Genomic DNA, 19,838 nt, shown 5'->3' on the forward strand with positions numbered 1-19,838 from the left:
TCGCCTTCCTACACGTCATTTCGCTTCAAACCCTTCAGAAAAAATCAAATTTTATCACAGCTTCAAACCATTTATTTATCAGAGCCGAAGAACACTCATTAAACGACTTCTGTCGAAATGAGCAATTCTGCTCATTTGTTGCACAGCTCTCGGTTTAGTGTTCAATTGTTTACAATTATTAGAAGTGACGTTTTATTTAAAGTATTAGGACCGGAAAGCGGCTTGGTTCAATTCTTTAGCATAAAATAACGGAAGTACAATGAATCTAGAACCCATCAATAATGCTCTGTCTCATTTACGTGTACTTCGTTCGAGTGTTGGACAAGTTTTCGAATCGCTCGGTAATGGTGTCCGTGCGGAACACGGCGAAGAAGGAAAGGAACAAAAATTTCTGCATGAGTTACAGGAACTGCTCAATTCTGTGAACTCCAATCTCAGGTAACATTTTGTTTTTCTCATAAATTATAATTGTATGCCATCTTTTACATTTTAGAGAATTTGAAACCTGCATCAACGATCTCACACCACCTCAAGCACCATTTAATTTGGCCAACACTGCATACCTTTCGCTAGAAACAAACTTGGAGCGGCAAGCACTGTATCCTCATTTGGTGCAAAGCTACAAATGGCACGATAAACTTCATGAATACAGTACCTTTGCCTCGACGTTACTACAGCAAAATGCTCTCAAACGATCCTACTATGGAAATACCAAACGTAGGAGGTCCCTGCCTTCCAGTCATTTGGCAACCCCACAGTAAATAAAGTTAAAATATCCTTTATAAATTAATAATTCAACATTTTCATTACATATTATAGGACAGTAGATAACCTGATCGGAAGTATTCATTTTAATAACATGAATCTTAAAATTGTGCGTCCATCAATGACGAACGCTATTCTACATGTGAGTATCAGTTGGATTTCCTGTTGATTTTCTTAGTTTGATCAAGTGAGTCCACCTTCCAACAGATAACGATTTCACGAGTTTTGCGAGCAGCAGTCATACTGAAAGGGTTGTTGATTGAGTGGGTCACTGTGAAAGGATACGACGAGTCACTGCTAGATGGAGTCGATGAGCATTGGACGGAATCCAGGCATCAGGTTTTCCGTAAAGTGCAAGACCATGCACATTCAGCCATGTTACACTTTTTTTCGCCAACACTTCCAGAACTGGCTATACGGAGTTTTATAGTAAGTATTATGACAGTAGATTTCCAGAGAGAATATTTCAAAATTTCAATTTTATCCTTTCTTAAAATATTAATTATTTAAAAACATGATGAATCCTTTTTCCTTTTAGACGTGGTTCCGCAGCTATGTAACACTTTTCGCTGATCCTTGTAAAAAATGCGGTAAACATTTACACAATACTCTACCACCAACGTGGAGGGATCTTCGCACGCTTGAGCCATTTCACGAGGAATGTAAACAGTGAATATTTGAATTGGAAGATTGAATGTGGAACTGTTAATTTACTCTAAATTCGATAAAAATAAAACATAAACATGCACGTTTTGATCGCTTTTATTAAATTTCGGTTGTCTAAAAAATCATCGATTCAATAATTCGATTGTTTCGAACTTAATGGAGCTAGGCTAGCAGATCTATCAAAATAAAAGAAATTATCTACAACACACGTGTAAATTTTGAGATTTGAACAACAATTTCTGGTTAGGCTTAACGCACCTCGATAAGTTCATATAAAAATACTGAGTAAACATCAATCGACTTCCAGTTTCCGGAAACTTCCTGCCAGTCCGTAGGTGCTGTTATCCCCGCTAGCCGCCGAGCAACCGTTCAGACTTTGTTTCAAAGCACTGACTGATCCATTCCTGGCAGCCTCTGAGTACATGTACAAATGTACAGCCATTTCGTCGTCCTTCAACAGTGTAGATCGATAAGCTTCCACTTCTTCCTTCCACAATTTGATCATTTCAACAGCTGGCATCACTCCACCATATTCCTTCGGCAGTAAACTCTTATCCATCTGAATGTCCTTAATGTCTGTGTATAATCGAACCCGATTTCTAAGCTTTTCCGAAATCAACGACAAACCCCAGTCAACGGCGATTTTCAACGCTGGATTTATGTTGCAACCATGCATCTCTCGGTGTCGCATTGGGACCAAACGCTCACCATTTTTAGCCAGCCTGACTGCTTCCTTAATCGTGAACAATGTTAAATACTGCAATCCAATGCCAGTTCCAACACCAGCGTGAACTACTCCGCGAATCTGATTCTCTTCATCAGCAAGCAGTGTTTCAACACAAATACTTGCTACTCTTAGCATGTCTCCGTTGGTAAATTGGTTCATATCGAAGACTCCCGGGCGATAGAAAATAACACGACGCCCGTTTCTATCGCGCTTCGGTAGAGCAAACATAAAACCCAAGTCTAATAATTTCGACAGATTCGGTTGATGGCAGTCAAGATTCTTGAACAACAGTTCATCCTTAGTGTGCCTCAGAAGGAGAAACCTCTCAATGTTCTCCTGTACGACTGGAATGCAGAATTTCTTTGCTCGCAGAAACTTCAGAAGAAATACGGCATCTGAAAAATATGGTAGGTAAATGATTGTTCACAAACTACTGCATCTTGAGTCAAACCCATTCTGATTTTGGCAATGCGCGGATTCTTCTCTGCCCAATCACGTAATATCGCGAGCGCATGTTCCCGTCGGTCATCTGTTTCGCCTAGTTCCTCTTCGGCTACTTTGCGTAACTCTTCTGAGAAACGGAACACATATTCATCCGGTGGACTGATGGCCTTGGTATACTTCATAGTCGCTATTAGTTCTGAAACGGAAAAAAAATATCGTAGTCATAGACTCTATGATAGTATTCACAGCTAAACTAACGAAAATATAGAGTTTAAATAACCTTTTTTCGTGGTACAACCATGTGAATCAGTCCTCTATGATTTTTACCCCGCGACTGTTCTAGTGAAACCGTGATGGCATAGCTAAGATCCTCCGAAAATACACATGGGAACTTTCGTCGATAATTGATGCATTTGAGTAAAGTAATACGCCACAATAATGCGATACAAGCGTTGTCGAAACTTTCTCCAAAGGCAGAAATGGGAAGTGCTACCTTACTTGCCATAGAGCCCATGTATAGCCGCCCTTACACGTGGCAATATTATTGTCAATCCAAAGTATTGTCAATACCGTCAATCCAATTGACTTGGTAACTTGAGTCCGCATTTTTCGAGAAAATCAAGCGTTTGGAGCTTCAAATATTGCAAATGAATATTAAAATATAGAGAGAAGAGATTATTGCACATATTTAACAGTTTCTCTCTGGAGAGAAAGTATTGTTGGATTGATGAGCAGTTTTAATTTTTTGACAATATTTTCGTCAATCCAATGAAGTTTCCATTACACGATCAAAAGTATTGTCAATACTCCTTGTATTGACAATAATATTGTCTCGTGTAAGGGCCGCTTATAGCATCGTCGGATTTCTATCTGATTCGACAATGAAAAATGGAAAAATGATACCGCTTCCCTTATCAGAGAGGACAGTTTCGGAGCAGAAAGCTAAATATCGGTTGAAAAGCACCATTAGCCAACATTCGGTTCACCGCGTCAGTTTACAATGGAATCCAGCAAAGTAAGTGTTGAGTGCACGAAAATCAAATGTCGGTTCGGTTATTCTTCGAATATAGAATTAATTTAATCGGGATTCAGAACAAATTGTCTGTCCTCTTTATTTGGAAATGTGTGCTTTGCCATGGCCATTTCCCTGATGGGAAGGATTTTAGGATAAAGGGAATTGTGTCCTGGGGAGGAGGGAAAACCGCACATAACAAAGATTCGTGCTGCATCCCCGCACTGAAAGTTCTGCAGATGCTAGAAAATACGCTTAATGCAGGCTTCAAGTCCCGAAAGGATTTAAAGATTTTTACTAAAGCGACACTATCCTGTATTCCCGTAATATTTCTGAGCAGAGGTAAATTCGACTTCCCACAAGGGGATGACAATCAATCCTTCAGAACCTTTTAAGGTCAAATCACTCCAGCATCTTGCCACATTCAGTGAGAAACGATAGAATATCCTTCAATTTCAATTCCCCATACACAGATTCAATCATGGATGAATCGAAAACCCGGAAACATAGTTGCATTAATGCGGCACAGTTACGAATCAGGTGATATAAAGTACCGGAATCACAATCACAATGTCCATTCGGATCACTGCCCAGAATACTGCAATGACGCTTGGTAAAATGCGGTGGACGTTTTGACATTCTAAGACTGACACACTCGAGGTTCTAAGGCTGTGAACCATTTCGCGGTTAATTTTAACTTTTGGTTGAAATCTGAAACTAGAGTGGTTATTTTGTGTCGAGTAGTTAAATTTAACCATAAATCAAATAAACATAGATTTCCCAGTGTAATAGTAATGTAGTTGAGCAACCCGTGACACCAAAAGCACCGTCTGGTGGAGAATGGGTGCGTAAATGCTCCTAAAATGCATGCATAAAGTTGCCTGCGCATTTAACACAACCATAGTAGCTAATGGAAAAAAGTACACCCGTTTCTCACTAGAGGTGCTGTTAGCGTCACCGTACTGTGGAAAATCTATTTTTATTTGCTTTATGATTTAACTAAAACTACGGCCCATTTTAAATTTGACGGACGGAAAGTTATTTGGGTTTATTTTCCACTGGCAATAATTTCAACTAAAGAATTAATATTAGAATTTTCATTGCAAGATTTTTTTCAGTGTCGGAAAATAACCATCGATCTGTCAAAAATAACCATGCTCTCGAGCAGGGTTATTTTTGACAGAGCAGAGTGTCAGATTTTACCCAAAAGTTAAAATTAACCAGGAAATGGTTTACAGCCTAAGACTCAATTCTGGAATAAATGCGTTTGTCTGAGCGCAGGTTTGCAAGCTTCGTCAATAGCTGACATGTTATAGATACAGACAAGCCCGTTTCGGGAGGGGCCCACAAATGAGAAATAATGCATCTAATTGATGATTCTTTTTTTTTTTTTTCAAGAGTAAGTGTAAGTAATTAGTAATTTAAGTCAATATGTACTCACATATTTTGGATTGGACAATGGAAGTTTGAAGCAAGAAGTTCTATGTGTTAAAGGGAAGGGATTGGTTTTTCACATTTCTCTTATCATATAGTCCCATAGTTCGGCTTCGACATCTGGTTCCGGAAAAACTGAGTGACGAGTATTAAAATCACGATGTAAAAAGGAGTAAATATTTTGAAACTTTCTAGCCCTTTCTAGTTTGCAAAATTTGTTGATTATTTGTTGTACAGATGGTCGATCCGATTTTAACAAATTTATATTCAAATGTAATGCCTTATAATCCCACATGATCTGGATCAGAGATGCTAGACCTGCAGATTTGTTTGTAAATCAGCAGATTTATTGTTCGCTATACTAATTCCGTGCATCATTCTATGAAGAAAACTTGGAGTCCGCAGACTTTTTTTTCGAGTTTACAGACTTTTACAACCCTGTATGAATATATTTAAAATTTTTACTTTGCATCTCTGCTCTGGATATACAGGGTGAGGAGTATACAAACTTAAATTCGTCATTGGGAGTGACGATGCAACAACAGAAAAATCTTCTTTGTAGGGGTCAAAAACTTCAAAACGGAACTCACATATATCAGAGATGACTAAAACGATTTGCACAAATGTAAGAATGGATTCCAATGAAAGATCTTATGGTTTCATAGACTTGTATGTTGTTTCAACCGAATCCGGCTTCCGGTTTCGGAACAGTTTCTGGAAGTAGCGGTCAGAACTCCAAAATGAAGCTCACACTAAGCTCTTGTGTAGCTGTGCATTGTTTAGAAAAACCGATTTCCAATCGCTCCAATAATGCACATTTATATTTGCTGTCGAAGATGTTTTTTCTTTTTTCGAGGGAGTGCACGAAAAGTATATCGAGACAAATACAAAGAACCGACTTCATAACCATTCCGCCCAATTTCAGTCTTTCGTCGGTTAATCATCCTTTTCTCTGGCATATAATAATGGATCTAGACTTCGTCAACAGTAACCAACAAACACTATCATCATCAGCATAGGCGAACATGCTTCCGAAGTGTACTCGCTTTCATCTTTTTAATTCTGACTATGCAAGTCTTTTTCATTCGCAGAATCTTGCTAAAACTATGATATATTTGCTCAGTACTAATCCTCATGCACTCTCTGGTCATCCAGTTTTTTTTTTAATTTTAACATTGATTGCAATTATTGTGAAAATCTTTGAAACTTCGAAGCGAGCTATCTAAAGCTGGTTGGTAAAATCATCTAATTAGCAGATCTTGTTAGTTGATGGCCAAAAAACTCATTTATGTTTCTGATTCCGGAAATAGCGATTAAAAATCCCAAAATGGAAATTACTTTACTTCAATTTCGGGAGGTACCAGGGCCCCTTGGGCTCCCCCTCTGGATACGTGCCTGGATGCAGACCAAGAACGAATTATGGGCTTTATCCGACTAGTTGGCAGAAGTAAAGCGGGCTCTAGTTTGGAATTTTGAAAGTTGCATGTAAGAATTAGGTCACTAGGAGCAACTCATCATACTAATCCCAAATAATTATTTGAGACCACAAGGGTATGGGACTTAGTGTACAGAGTTACTGTTCCATAGCTTTGTAAATTCGGCTCCAATGAAAACCAAGAGAGTAAGTTTCGAATGCACGAGTACAAAAGCATGTTCGATCATTCCTCGAATATAGAATTTATTAGTTTCAGTAATTGTTTTTTATTCTATTTTAAATGTTTCACGAATTAGTTGTAGATGTCACTAGTAGAATTATTCTAAAAAAAATCTACTCTATTGTACATCGATCCCATCTTTCTGTTATTCTAAGAAGCAAAACTGCAGAGAAAATAGTTGGAACAATTTTCAATACTGCTGTTATGGCAACGCGGAATTCTAAGCGAATGCACCCATTTTCATTTCACCCTTAAGGTCAATCTATCGAACAGATACAGCAGATCTCACTCTAACTAATGGTTTCGTATATGAAATGACTACTGGAACTGTTACCCTATTATTAATGTGTATACTGCACAAAACACATCGGCGGGCGAGCTTTGATTAGTCTTAGACCAAAAGCAAACGAATTTCGTTTATATTTTGCCAGTCTGTTTTGTTTTACCTTGACCATTATTTTTTCGGAAACAGTGAACCAGTTTTGGTTGTAACTCGGCTGGCTGTTCTTGATTGAAGAAAAAGTATCTACAAATATACAGATGCTTACGGTTTCATTCACTATAGCATTAGAAGGACTACCACTAATTTTTATCTGCCTGTTATCGTTTTATTAAAAATGTACTTAGACTTAGACTAACCAAAAATCCGCCACATGGCGGTCATTGTTTAGTTTTTATAAGTATAACCATTCCGCTCTATGACCTTCATGATAGTGTACAGTCGCGCATGAGAAAATGACCACAAAACAATAATAAAGAAGTCAGCTTACTAGAAATAATACCAACCGGTATGTCGGTGAAGTTCAACGGCTGATAGTCACCATTGTCGTGGTCTTGCTCTTGCTTCATGTGTGATGATTAATCAGCAGAATATGGGTCACCCGTATCCTCCAGTCCATCCATGAAGGCCTCCAAAGTATCAGTCAACAGCAAAAGGGCTAGCAACTCGAATGGTCATGTAGAAGACAAAAAATGTTACGTAAGTGCTGTGGCTCTGCGAAAACTGCAATATGCAGCGCGCGCAATTCTATCCAGTGTCAACCATCCGAAGAGGTGAACAGCATAGGACAACAGAAAAAGGTGCTTTTCAAGTACCTGTCAGGTCACCAACAAAGTGTTGCATTCCCATACTGAAGCACGGGTGCCGACCGTTAAGAAATGTCACTTTATTGATCATAAACTTATTTTAAGTTCCGAAGATAATGAGATCTTTAAAAATAATTTGTTTTAAAAAATTGAATAAGTTTTTCGAACTATAACAAATTTATAGGGAAATGCTGTTTTTGCTAACTTAGATATTGCCCATTGTTTTTGCAATAATGATAGTGAGTTTGATATTAAATCTTTTCTTAAGGGACTTTTCTAAGGACCCTACTGAACTGGCTTGTGCCAGCAGCACAGATCACATGGTGCAATATTGCGAAAACTACTGGAAGTTAATTTTTGCTAGTCATCAGTAGAATGCAAAACATTAGCGTCTACCGACTTCAAGTTTGATCATTTGAGCCTGCGCGTTTTATTGCTTTATACTTATAATGACTATACTCAGTAATAAATCAAGTAAAGGTGTTTCAAAACCATCCAATGTTGGTTTCATGCAGATTCTTTGAAGAGTGCTTTATTGGACGTTGGACCGTAACGGTTAGTCGTTTGCCTGCATTTATTCTTAATTCTTTGGACTTTGAATCGACTTAAATTAAGATATTAAGAAATTATAAATATTACCATCGGAACTTTGATTGATATCAGTTTTAAATTCAGAATTATCAATTCAAATTGAACAGCTAAGATGAGATAATAATTCAACTCTACTTGAGTAACAATTTATTAATAGTTGCTCGGAGCATTTTTGAAAAGTAATCTTCAATATTGCGAAAAAGTTGTAAATTGAATAGAACTTCTAAAAACAAATATTAAATCGTTGTGAATAAAATGATTTTATTTTTAACGAACAATTTACTAAACCGTAGCACAACAATATAATTTCACGTTTTTCATGACTGTTTCCCTAAAGGACTATTCATACATATCCGGTCCGGTTCAGTGCCGGCACGACACCGTGCACGGATACTGATATTATTTCATTCGTTTTCTATGCGCGCATTCACACCTATCCGGCACCGTGCCGTTTCAGTGCAGCTCGCTGTCAGTGTAGCGTCCGTCCGGCAAACTCAAATTCGTCGTCACCGATATTTTTTATTTTCACTGAAGTCGGTATGTCATTGCATTGGCTGTGCCGGAACGGAAACGGAACGTAAGGGTTCCGATAAAAAAAGAACACTGACGGCGCACTGAACCCTCACGGAACTGAAATGTGTGAATGGTCCTTAAAACGATAACTTGCCCTCTAATGATCGACGGAAAACTTATACATGTAAAAGGTTTATGCACAAATAGAAATTAAGTGGTACACTTAGTGGCCCATGTCAAGAACATCATATTAACAAGATATTCAGCTCTCACATTTCCCGAACATTCATTGGCAACAACATTTTTTGCGATCATGGCGCCCTCAAGTGAGACCGCATCGATTCTCGTACACAGAAGTAGTAGAGTGCCTATAACCAGAGTGACGACATCTCATCCGTAATTTTGGCAACAATTCAAAACATTCCATTAGCTTTACATTGAATTGACAGGTCGTTTGCTCGTTTGGAACTGGGAGCTGTCATTCCAAACGAACAGCTGTCGCCACTCTGATTATAGTCACTCTAAGAAGTAGGGGAGAGAAATGTCAAAAACGTGCGCGCCAAAATAACAGCACTGCGCACCCATACAATTGACATGATATGTTGAATGTGACACCGTGCGATGGCGTTGCTGAACTGAAGATTGATTTCGCTCCAAGCTGACAGGGTCTGCCCATGTTTATTAGCTAAGTTGTAAAGTTAAATTTGAATATCAGATTCTTAAACGAGATATTGTCTATTCTGCATTGTAAAGGTAATCATAAGTCCTATTAGGGTAACAGAGGTATTTTGGCCACTTCATATATTTTGGCCCACCTAACAAACTTTATGGATTTAATCGATGTTAAGTAACCCATGTTGCATCAATTTGAAGATAATCACATTAAATTACCTATTGCGGAAGGATTTTTCAAATATATAACAACATTTGGAGGATATTTTTATAAAGTGGGCCAAAATACCTCTGTTATCCTATGTAACTCCTTAATGAAAACCTTTATTACCATTATCATACAGAAAGGTTATGCATTCAATGAAAATCGATTGCTAACCTTTTTTTGTCATATGCAGTTTGTGACTCAATTTGTCCAAACTAGATTTATACAAAAGTTCTGAGTGATTAGTGTAAAAGTTTAAATTTCAAATGTGATAATTCAAACAAAAGTGATATTTGTAAATGAATTCTTCGAGGTTTGAGTTCTTGTTAATTAATGACGTTAGACGATTACAATTCCGGAAGATAAGCGGACCAATTTTAACAATAGATGCAAATGAAACCATTCCGATTTGTAAGAGGGCTAAACGAATCGGCTTTGGCTATATTGATCCTTTGTTTCCGGATCCGTAAATACCGGGAACAGGGGTAAAAATTCTGAAACGTAATACACCTTGATATCTCAGAGATAGTGAAACTGATTTAAATGAAAAATCCTATAGTTCCTTGAGTGTCTGGTAAATTTGTCCAGATCCAACTTCCGGTTCGAGAATAATTCTCGAAATACTGTAAAGAATGAGTGTAAAAATCCTACACCGAGAAAAGTCAGTGACATTATTTTCTCAGTTTCGGTGCATTATTTCCACATTTTTGTTTCATATCACCCTGTGATTCCTGAACCGGAAGCTGTATCCAAATGAAATTCAGGAACTTTATATGGGACCATAAGATTTTTCGTTTGAATCTAAGTTTGTGATAATCGATTTATCCATCTTCGAGAAAAGTGAGTAACATTATTCACATATTTGGTGCATATCATCCTGTAACTCCGGAACCAAAAGTCGGATCAAAATTAATTCCGAAACTTTGCATGGGACAATAAGACTTTTAATTTAAAACTAAGTTTATGAAAATTGATTCAGCCATCTTCGAAAAAAGTGAGTTCGTTGAGCTGAACCGAATGGTATATGACATTCGGCCCTCCGGGTTTCACCAATAGACTTACGTTTCAAATAGTAACTCTCTGCATGCAACGAATCCTTCGAAACTCTTCTTTAAGGTGGATGTTGATAAATGGTCAATTGGGCCTTATGAAAAAGCGTACCTTTTTTAAACACTTCACGTAAGATTATTTTTGCATCAATATTCAATGTTATGAAGCATTTTCAATTGAATTGAAATGATTGTAACATCAAATACAGTTAGTGATTTATTCGAAAATTTCACATTCTATTTTGTTGTATCAGATACAATTAGCAAAACAATGTTTTACTCTTTCCAAGAATTTTCGTGAAAATAAAAATATTCTCAGTTATATATTGAAGGTATTTTGACCACTCTAATATATTTTGCCCCGGTGTGCATATTTTTGGATGAAATGCATTCAAATACATGGAAAATATTATGCTTATCTTGAATACTTTTAGCAATAGCAAACTGTAGGTTATGAATTTTTCTGAGCATGTTTGAATAGTATGAAATTTTGTTTTTACAACAATTTCAACTGAAGCCATAGAACGCATAGAACGTCGTTTGAATTTGAAGATACAGACATGTTTTGAATATATATCACAAAAATACTAAATCATTCTTGTCTGAAACTTTTCCCACCTTTTGAGCGAATTGAATAGCTGTAATAGGTGTAACGATGACTTTTTCATTAACGTTCCGAAATACTGATGTATTTCGAAATTTTGTGTACCACTACACCTACTGATTTTTAAACAGGAAACTGAGGACCAATATAACTGAACTAAGTTTTTTTTGCACATCAACTAATAACGTTTATATATTTGATCAGTTTTCCGGATAGGCTTGATGATTTAATGACTTGTGCCGTCACTGGAATGTATGCCATTCATCTTATAATCATAACTCTAGCATTGGAATTGGGATCCAATCAAAACTCAATACAAAGCTTTTAGCTATATATAAGTTTGTGACAATCTGATAAATCGATGCAGGTTCCACTCTGTTATTTTTGTTCACTATATCCGGTGCTTTCGGAAATAGAAACACTGGCACTGGACCCTGGCAAAGCTCATTTGAAGCTATGTAGTCTGCCAAACAATGTATTCTTAAATAAATAAAAACTGAGTGTGAGTGAAAACAAAACTATAGTCAAAATGCGGATACTTTTCATATAGGACCACCAAGGGTTGACATTACTGCGATGCATATTTTTTTTTCTTAGCGGAAACCTTGAAAACCGCAAAATAACTTCGTCTGCATCTCACCTCTGTCATTCACAGGTTACTCGTAAGTTAAATATCAACTAGAAGATATATGGCATTGAACGACCAAGTGCATCACCAATGCATTACAAGGGTCTAGGCAAATATTAAAATATAAATGGTTGTAAAATATTGCACATTGTTCATCGTTTGATAGGTATATTCCCGACAACAGCTAATTTAGGTTTGATTTTATGAAGAGTTTCTGATTTCTTGAGTGTGAGGTTAACGTTCATCTAGATAATGAATACTTTCGCGAACAAACCGGGAAGTGATCAGAGAGCAATAAATAACTTACCTGCTTCACTACAATTAGAATGAAATTTTACACCGAACACAGTTTGGCTTAAACTTGTAAGAAACCAGCAGTAAACTTTAAAATTGAATCTGTTTTTCACTATACACTTTGTTTTCTTTCGCAAAAAATATGCATTATCCTGTGTATTCCAAACTGCCTAAAACGCTTCGCTTAACGTATATAACTAGAATCGTTTATGAGGTCTTGAAGCGCCATTTACGAAACGCGATCCGTCTGCACGTGCTTCAACGACAAGACTGAATTGCGATCTTAGTATTATCTTATTCGAGCTTTATGTCGCAGATAGTCAACGAGTTAGTTGCTGCTTGCTGTGCTTTTTACGAAAGTATCAAATCTGTTCTTAGTGCTACGCTAGGGTGGATGTCTCGGTACAAGTGGTAAAGTTTCACAATCGTTTAACACCGGCAAAAGTGAAACCGTATCGTATCGTACCGACTAATGTTGCTGATGTAATCTTCCATAGGTGCTGACTATTTTGTTCAGTTATGTTTTACTACCGTAAAACCTAATTATGTCGTTTTCGCTTAAGAAACCGGAGACAAATCCATGGTAGATTCTACTAAAGACTATTTTGATGCAACTGAACTAGGTACCTACTAAACACATGTGATATGAGCAAATCCGATTTAAAAATCAGATTTCAATCTAAATCTGTAAATTATCTAGCGAATTACCTACACTTTTATTTTTTATTTTTTTTTTATAAAGGTTTATTGGTTAACTATTTCAAAACCGAGTTACAATAAAATACATAAATTAGTATCTGATATAATGAGAGTGGGATTTTGAAATTTTTGTGAAACCTCCGATGTGTGTTCCTATCTGGGCTTCAGTGCCGTGATGTTACAGTTGTATTTTAGCATTCCTCAGAAAATTTTGTATCGCTATCATTGCCGGAATGTTCATAGTACCAAGTATATCCCGAACTGAGAGGTCTGTTACATGACGGATGTTGTTGAGTTCGTCTTTTAAGTTTTTCCTTGCATCATCCAATCGTCTGCACCTCCAAACTAGATGATCTATATCAGCAAAACCATTTTCGCAATCGCAAAGGTTTGTATTTGTTATGTAAATTCTGAAAAGATGGGCATTTTGAGTATAGTGGTTGGCTATCAAACGAGACATATTTTTGATGGAATATCTATCAACATTTTTTCCTGAAAACCATGGAGTTTTATTCACGGTAGGCAAAATGCTATAGCAATATCTTCCTAGATCGCTGTCTGACCAGCTACGTTGCCAATTTTCTATAGCGATACTATCAATCATCGGATAGAAATCTTGGGGTTCTATAACTCTCGGGAACACGCTACCTTCTCTAGCTCCACGTTTTGCAAGCAAGTCTGCACGCTCATTGCCATGCACACCTGAATGAGCAGGTACCCATAGTAGAGATATTATAGATTTTTTTTCTGATAAATAGTGGGCCGTTTTTTGGATATTAATCAACGTTTGGCAGGATTTATTATTCGTTTTTCGTGACTGTAGAGCTTTAATCGCACTGTAACTGTCGGAACATATTAAAAACTTTGCTGGAGGAAGTGATTTTATGTATTCACAGGTATAAAGAATGGCAGTGAGTTCGGCTATGTACACTGAACATGGACTTTCTAGTTTGAAAAATGCTTCATGCTGAGAGCTGTGAATTCCAAACCCAGCTGAATCGTTTATCAGAGCGCCGTCGGTGAAAAATTCATTTTCTAATTTGAAAGGAGACATCTTATCCGTAATCATATGCTTTATTGGGGACGATCTGATGTGTTTGGGAAAAGATTGCGCGTAACTAAGTATTGATGTGTCTGACGGAATACACTTTTATTTGAAATCGTTGTTATGGTTGGTTGGTTCTCTGTTCCTCTTAGCAAGATTATTTTTGACCGGTCGGTGGTTGTTTTCCACCTGAGTGTCACGATTGTCATCTGCACACAACTGGGTAAAGTCCAAAGCTAGTACGATGGAAGCGAGGTACGAGTAAGGATCCATGACGCAGAGGTCTGGATGGCACTCGGATGCATAACGATGTCAATAGATTAGGGCTGTCGACTTCTTCATTCAAAAGCTTTGCAACAAATCCAGTCTGTTGGATACAACGACGTCGTTGAAGAGTTTCCATATTTAGCAGCTTGCAGCGAGCATCATGCGGTCATACTTACAAAACAAGGTCCGTGTGAACCTTCCAGCTGCATAGAAGCTGAGCAATTTATTCTAGAAGCAGCTTAGAAGTTTGTTCGGTTGCGTCGCGCGAACTTTCAAGTGTGAATAATTACTTAAAAAATGGGCTGCTTGAAATACTATTCATGAGCTTCGAAAATTGCTTAAGCTAAATCAGTTCCTTTTATCCGAACTTTTGGTTCGTTGGGGTTGTACAAAGAACACGAAGCAAGAATTATATTTATGTTCAACGAAAATTTAACGGGTTTCAGATGTATTTATATTGCAAAGTTAATATGGAAATTCTTTGACTTTTCAATCCTCTGTTCCGTATTAGGAAACTGATGATTTCTGTATCAGACAGGAATTCATGTTTAAAATCATATACTGTGCGCATACTGTATGAATGTAACCTATAACATATTGTTGACATCAACGCCACCACAACAAAAAGCATCGGTTTCATGAACCAGCATTCATACACTGAGGCAAAAGAAATTAAGGGTTTCATAATACTATGACATATGAATCAACTATAAATCAATTTCATTCAGTAAAAACCATTCAAGCGAAGAGGTTGTGTTTCGATTGTACTGGCTCGTGAGTTAACGGCTGCTACCGAGACAATTCTAAGCTTCAGGTAGTTAAACTGCCCATAGCAAACGCAATATTCGGGGCGTTTCCCGACTGGAAAGCTAGCAACGAAGGCCATCCCGTTCATACGCACAGAGGTGTAGAGACACAGAGGTGCGAGAGCATAGAAGTGACGAGTCACAGAGGTGCCATCGCATAAAGGTGCGAAGACGAAGGGGTGCAAAGGCACAGAGGTGCTAAAGCAACCCAGTGCTGATCTACCAGGTACCAGAATTTGTACGCTGCGTAGGATCAAAAGAGACGGCATATATCGCGAGGTGCTACACTGCAAGCATCGCATTTGATCGCCACCAAGAGCAAAAGCACTGTACCTGGGGTCAGGTACAGCAAGTGCAGTGGTGTTCACAACGACGGCAGAGCAACTGAGATAGCAGTAAACGACAGAAGACTGCCAATTGGAAACAGCAAAAGACTGCCAATTGGAAATCGTTGGAAGAGCTTCACGTCGTTCTTCACGATAAAGGAACAGAGACATCAGCTACAAGGTAGATTTAATTTAATTTATTTTTTATTTCTTATATCTGAAATTTTACTAAACATAAGTTTTTATTTTGGTATTATTAATTTACAAAAAATATTTAATGTAATGGATGATCTCATGGAAGATCATCCGAATCCGATTCCGGATACTAGTAAAAGTTTAAATACTCCGAGGGCTAAACATTATCCACAGGGTACCACTGGGCCATGGATAGTCTATCTTCGAAAAAAAGAAAAGATTTTAAACTTGATGCAAATTACAAAGGATTTGACATCACATTTCTCTGAAGTTAAAGAAATCTGTAAGGTTAATAGAGATAAAATTCGAGTTGTAGTTAACGACTTGAAACAGGCAAACGATATTGTAACCTGTAAATTATTTGCTATTGAATATCGAGTTTACATTCCATCGAAGGAGGTAGAAATTGACGGTGTTGTGACTGAAGCAAGTCTGACAGCAGATGATTTACTTAAAAATGGAGTTGGCCGTTTTAAAAACTCCATGCTTGAGGGAGTTAAGATACTCGAGTGCAAACAATTGTACTCAGCATCTATTGTCGATGGAAAAAAGTCTTATCGTCCCTCAGATTCGTTTCGCGTAACATTTGCCGGATCTGCATTGCCTAGCCATGTCTATATCGATAAAATTCGTCTTCCTGTTCGGCTTTTCGTACCGCATGTTATGAATTGCACGAACTGTAAAAAATTCGGACATACAGCTACTTACTGTAGTAATAAGTCCAAATGTATCAAATGTCAAGGGCCTCATAAGGATAATCTTTGCGATAAAGATGTTGAAAAATGTGTTTATTGTGGGGAAAGCCCTCATGATGATCTTTCAGTGTGCGCTGCATTTAAGCTGCGTAAAGACAAAATGAAGCTTTCTTTAAAAGCACGGTCTAAGCGCACATATGCAGAAATGCTCAAAACGGTCATACATGTCTCCCCTTTGGAAACCGAAAACGGTTTTTCAAATCTTGCGGAGCCAGAGGAATCTGACTCTGACGGAAATAGTGAAGATACCTCGTTTGTCACTCCTCAAGGGTCTGTTAAGAGGAGATTAACAAACCACAAAATACCAAAAAAGACACCTAAAATTATACCTTCAAAAAAAGATCCCCGTGTTAAAGCTAAAAAGCCAAATTTAAAACCAAAAACTGTGCCTCCTGGTTTGTCAAATTCACAAACCAATCCAGGAACTAGCTCAAGAAAAGACAATAATCCAGTGGGCTCCATTTCACATTCACCAACAGGATTACTGAAATTTTCGGAAATTGTAGAATGGATTTTCGCTGCATTCAATATTTCTGAACCTCTAAAGACCATCATAACAGCATTCCTTCCAATAGCTAGAACTTTTTTGAAACAGTTATCAGCTCAATGGCCAGCTCTTTCAGGTTTTGTATCATTTGATGGATAATTTATCATCCGCCGCAAATGATTCAATCACTGTCCTGCAGTGGAATTGTCGAAGCATCATGCCAAAACTTGATTCATTTAAAGTTTTGTTGCATAGTCAAAAATGTGATGTATTTGCTTTGTGCGAAACATGGCTTACATCAAACATAGCCTTAAATTTTAATGACTTTAACATTATACGTCTCGACAGAGACTCCCCGTATGGTGGAGTGCTTTTAGGAATTAAGAAATGTTATTCCTTTTATAGATTAAACATTCCTTCGACTTCTAGTATAGAAGTTGTTGCTTGTCAAATAAACATTAAAGGAAAGGACATTTGCATTGCTTCGGTATATATTCCTCCAAGAGCTCAAGTTGGACAACGACAGCTTAATGAAATTGTCGAAGCCCTTCCTGCTCCACGTTTGATTTTAGGAGATTTCAATTCGCACGGAATGATGTGGGGTTCCGTTTACAATGATAGCAGATCATCTCTAATATATAATATTTGCGACAATTTTAGCATGACGGTACTAAATATGGGTAGCATGACACGGATCCCAAGACCTCCTGCACGTCCAAGTGCATTAGATTTATCTCTTTGTTCGACTTCAATTCGACTAGATTGCACCTGGAAAGTATTTCCTGATTTACATGGTAGCGATCATTTACCAATCATCATCTCAATTAGCAGTAACAAAGGCATTGCTAATTCAGTTAATATTCCATATGATTTGACAAAAAATATTGACTGGATTAAATACCAAAGTAATATTTCAAGTGTCTTAACTTCAATGGAAGAGCTTCCCCCACTTGAAGAATATGACTTCCTCGTTTGTTCGATTCTGGAGGCCGCAGAACAAGCCCAAACCAAACGATTTCTTGGTCCATCGTCTAACAGAAGACCTCCAAATCCTTGGTGGGACAAAGAGTGCTCAGATGCTAAACACGCGAAACAAAATGCTTTCAAGACGTTTTTAAAACGAGGAGGAGGAACTCCTCAGAATTTTGAAAAATTCTTGGTTTTAGAAACCAAGTACAAGAACATACTTCGGGTTAAGAAATGCAGCTATTGGAGACATTTTGTGGAAGGTTTGTCAAGAGAAACCTCAATGAGCACTCTTTGGAATACGGCCAGACGAATGAGGAATCGTAACGTAGGAAATGAGAGTGAGGAGTACTCGAATCGATGGATATTTGATTTTGCGAGGAAAGTTTGTCCAGATTCCGTTCCTACGCATAGCATTGTTAGGGAGTCTTCTTCAAATGATGATTCCATTGATAGCCCCTTTTCAATGATGGAATTTTCCATAGCACTCATGTCTTGTAACAATAACGCTCCTGGATTGGACAGAATTAAATTCAACTTGGTGAAGAATCTGCCCGACCTCGCAAAAAGACGTTTGTTGGAATTGTTCAACAAGTTTCTTGAGCAAAATATTGTTCCACCTGACTGGAGACAAGTGAAAGTTATCGCCATTCAAAAGCCGGGGAAACCAGCTTCCAATCACAACTCATATAGACCCATTGCGATGTTGTCCTGCATCAGAAAATTGTTCGAAAAAATTATTCTACGACGTCTCGACACTTGGGTCGAGACGAACGGTTTGTTGTCAGATACTCAGTTTGGCTTCCGTAGAAATAAAGGGACGAATGATTGCCTTGCATTACTTTCGTCTGACATCCAAATTGCCTTCGCTCAAAAGCAACAAATGGCATCTGTATTTTTAGACATTAAAGGAGCATTTGATTCAGTTTCCATTGATGTTCTTTCAGACAAGCTCCACCAACATGGACTCCCAGCGGTTATAAATAATTATTTGCACAACCTTTTGTCAGAGAAACGCATGCATTTTTCACATGGCGATTTGGCAACAATCAGAATTAGCTACATGGGTCTCCCGCAAGGCTCATGCCTCAGTCCGCTCCTCTATAATTTTTACGTGAATGACATTGACAGCTGTCTAGTAACCCCATGTACACTAAGACAATTGGCAGATGATGGCGTGGTTTCAGTTACTGGATCCAAAGCTATTGATCTGCAAAAACCATTGCAAGATACCTTAGATAAATTGTCCGTTTGGGCTGTTCATCTTGGTATCGAATTCTCTGCGGAGAAAACAGAGCTGGTCGTCTTTTCAAAAAAGCATGATCCCGCGCAACTTCAGCTTCATATGATGGGAAGAATAATCGAACAGGTTTTGACTTTCAAATACCTCGGGGTGTGGTTTGATTCCAAATGCACGTGGGGAGGACACATTAGGTATCTGATAACGAAATGCCAACAAAGAGTAAATTTTCTTCGAACAATAACAGGGTCTTGGTGGGGTGCTCATCCGCAAGATCTAATAAAATTGTATCAGACAACGATACTTTCAGTGATGGAATATGGATGCGTTTGTTTTCGTTCCGCTGCAAATTCTCATATTATCAAACTTGAGCGAATTCAGTACCGTTGTTTGCGAATTGCTTTAGGCTGCATGCATTCGACACATACAATGAGTCTTGAAGTTCTGGCGGGAGTTCTTCCATTAAAAGATCGATTTTGGGAGCTTTCATCACGCCTGCTAATAAGATGTGATGTGCTGAATCCCATGGTAATTAATAATTTCGAACGACTAGTCGAGCTTCGATCTCAAACAAAATTCATGACAGTATATTTTAACCATATGTCACAGGAAATCAACCCTTCAAGATATATTCCTATCCGTGTCAGCATCCTAAGTGCCCCTGACTCAACTTTATTTTTCGATACATCCATGCAGCGTGAAGTGCG

The 19,838-nt window shown here is 37.9% G+C and overlaps 2 protein-coding genes across 3 annotated transcripts; one reads left to right on the forward strand and one right to left on the reverse strand.

The window, feature by feature from the left end:
• The first annotated feature begins 140 nt into the window (after positions 1 to 140).
• Positions 141 to 1,553, forward strand: LOC131440238 (mediator of RNA polymerase II transcription subunit 27). Its single transcript, XM_058611341.1, has 5 exons — positions 141 to 438; positions 494 to 757; positions 820 to 907; positions 973 to 1,194; positions 1,304 to 1,553. The coding sequence occupies exons 1-5, from the start codon at positions 260 to 262 to the stop codon at positions 1,436 to 1,438; spliced, it is 888 nt and encodes a 295-aa protein (XP_058467324.1). The 5' UTR covers positions 141 to 259; the 3' UTR covers positions 1,439 to 1,553.
• On the reverse strand, positions 1,512 to 12,602 carry LOC131440236 (alpha-tocopherol transfer protein-like). 2 transcript variants are annotated; one of them, XM_058611340.1, is made up of 4 exons: positions 12,359 to 12,602; positions 7,490 to 7,648; positions 2,610 to 2,798; positions 1,512 to 2,553 (listed from the first exon to the last, which is right to left on the reverse strand). In XM_058611340.1, exons 3-4 carry the CDS (start codon positions 2,782 to 2,784, stop codon positions 1,724 to 1,726), a joined length of 1,005 nt encoding a protein of 334 aa, XP_058467323.1. In that variant the 5' UTR covers positions 2,785 to 2,798; positions 7,490 to 7,648; positions 12,359 to 12,602; the 3' UTR covers positions 1,512 to 1,723. The 2 variants fall into 2 exon arrangements, with proteins under 2 accessions (XP_058467323.1, XP_058467322.1); XM_058611339.1 differs by lacking the exon at positions 7,490 to 7,648.
• Between the last annotated feature and the right edge of the window lie 7,236 nt (positions 12,603 to 19,838).

This window comes from Malaya genurostris, chromosome 1, assembly GCF_030247185.1.
Source record: "Malaya genurostris strain Urasoe2022 chromosome 1, Malgen_1.1, whole genome shotgun sequence".
Lineage (NCBI taxonomy): Eukaryota > Metazoa > Arthropoda > Insecta > Diptera > Culicidae > Malaya > Malaya genurostris.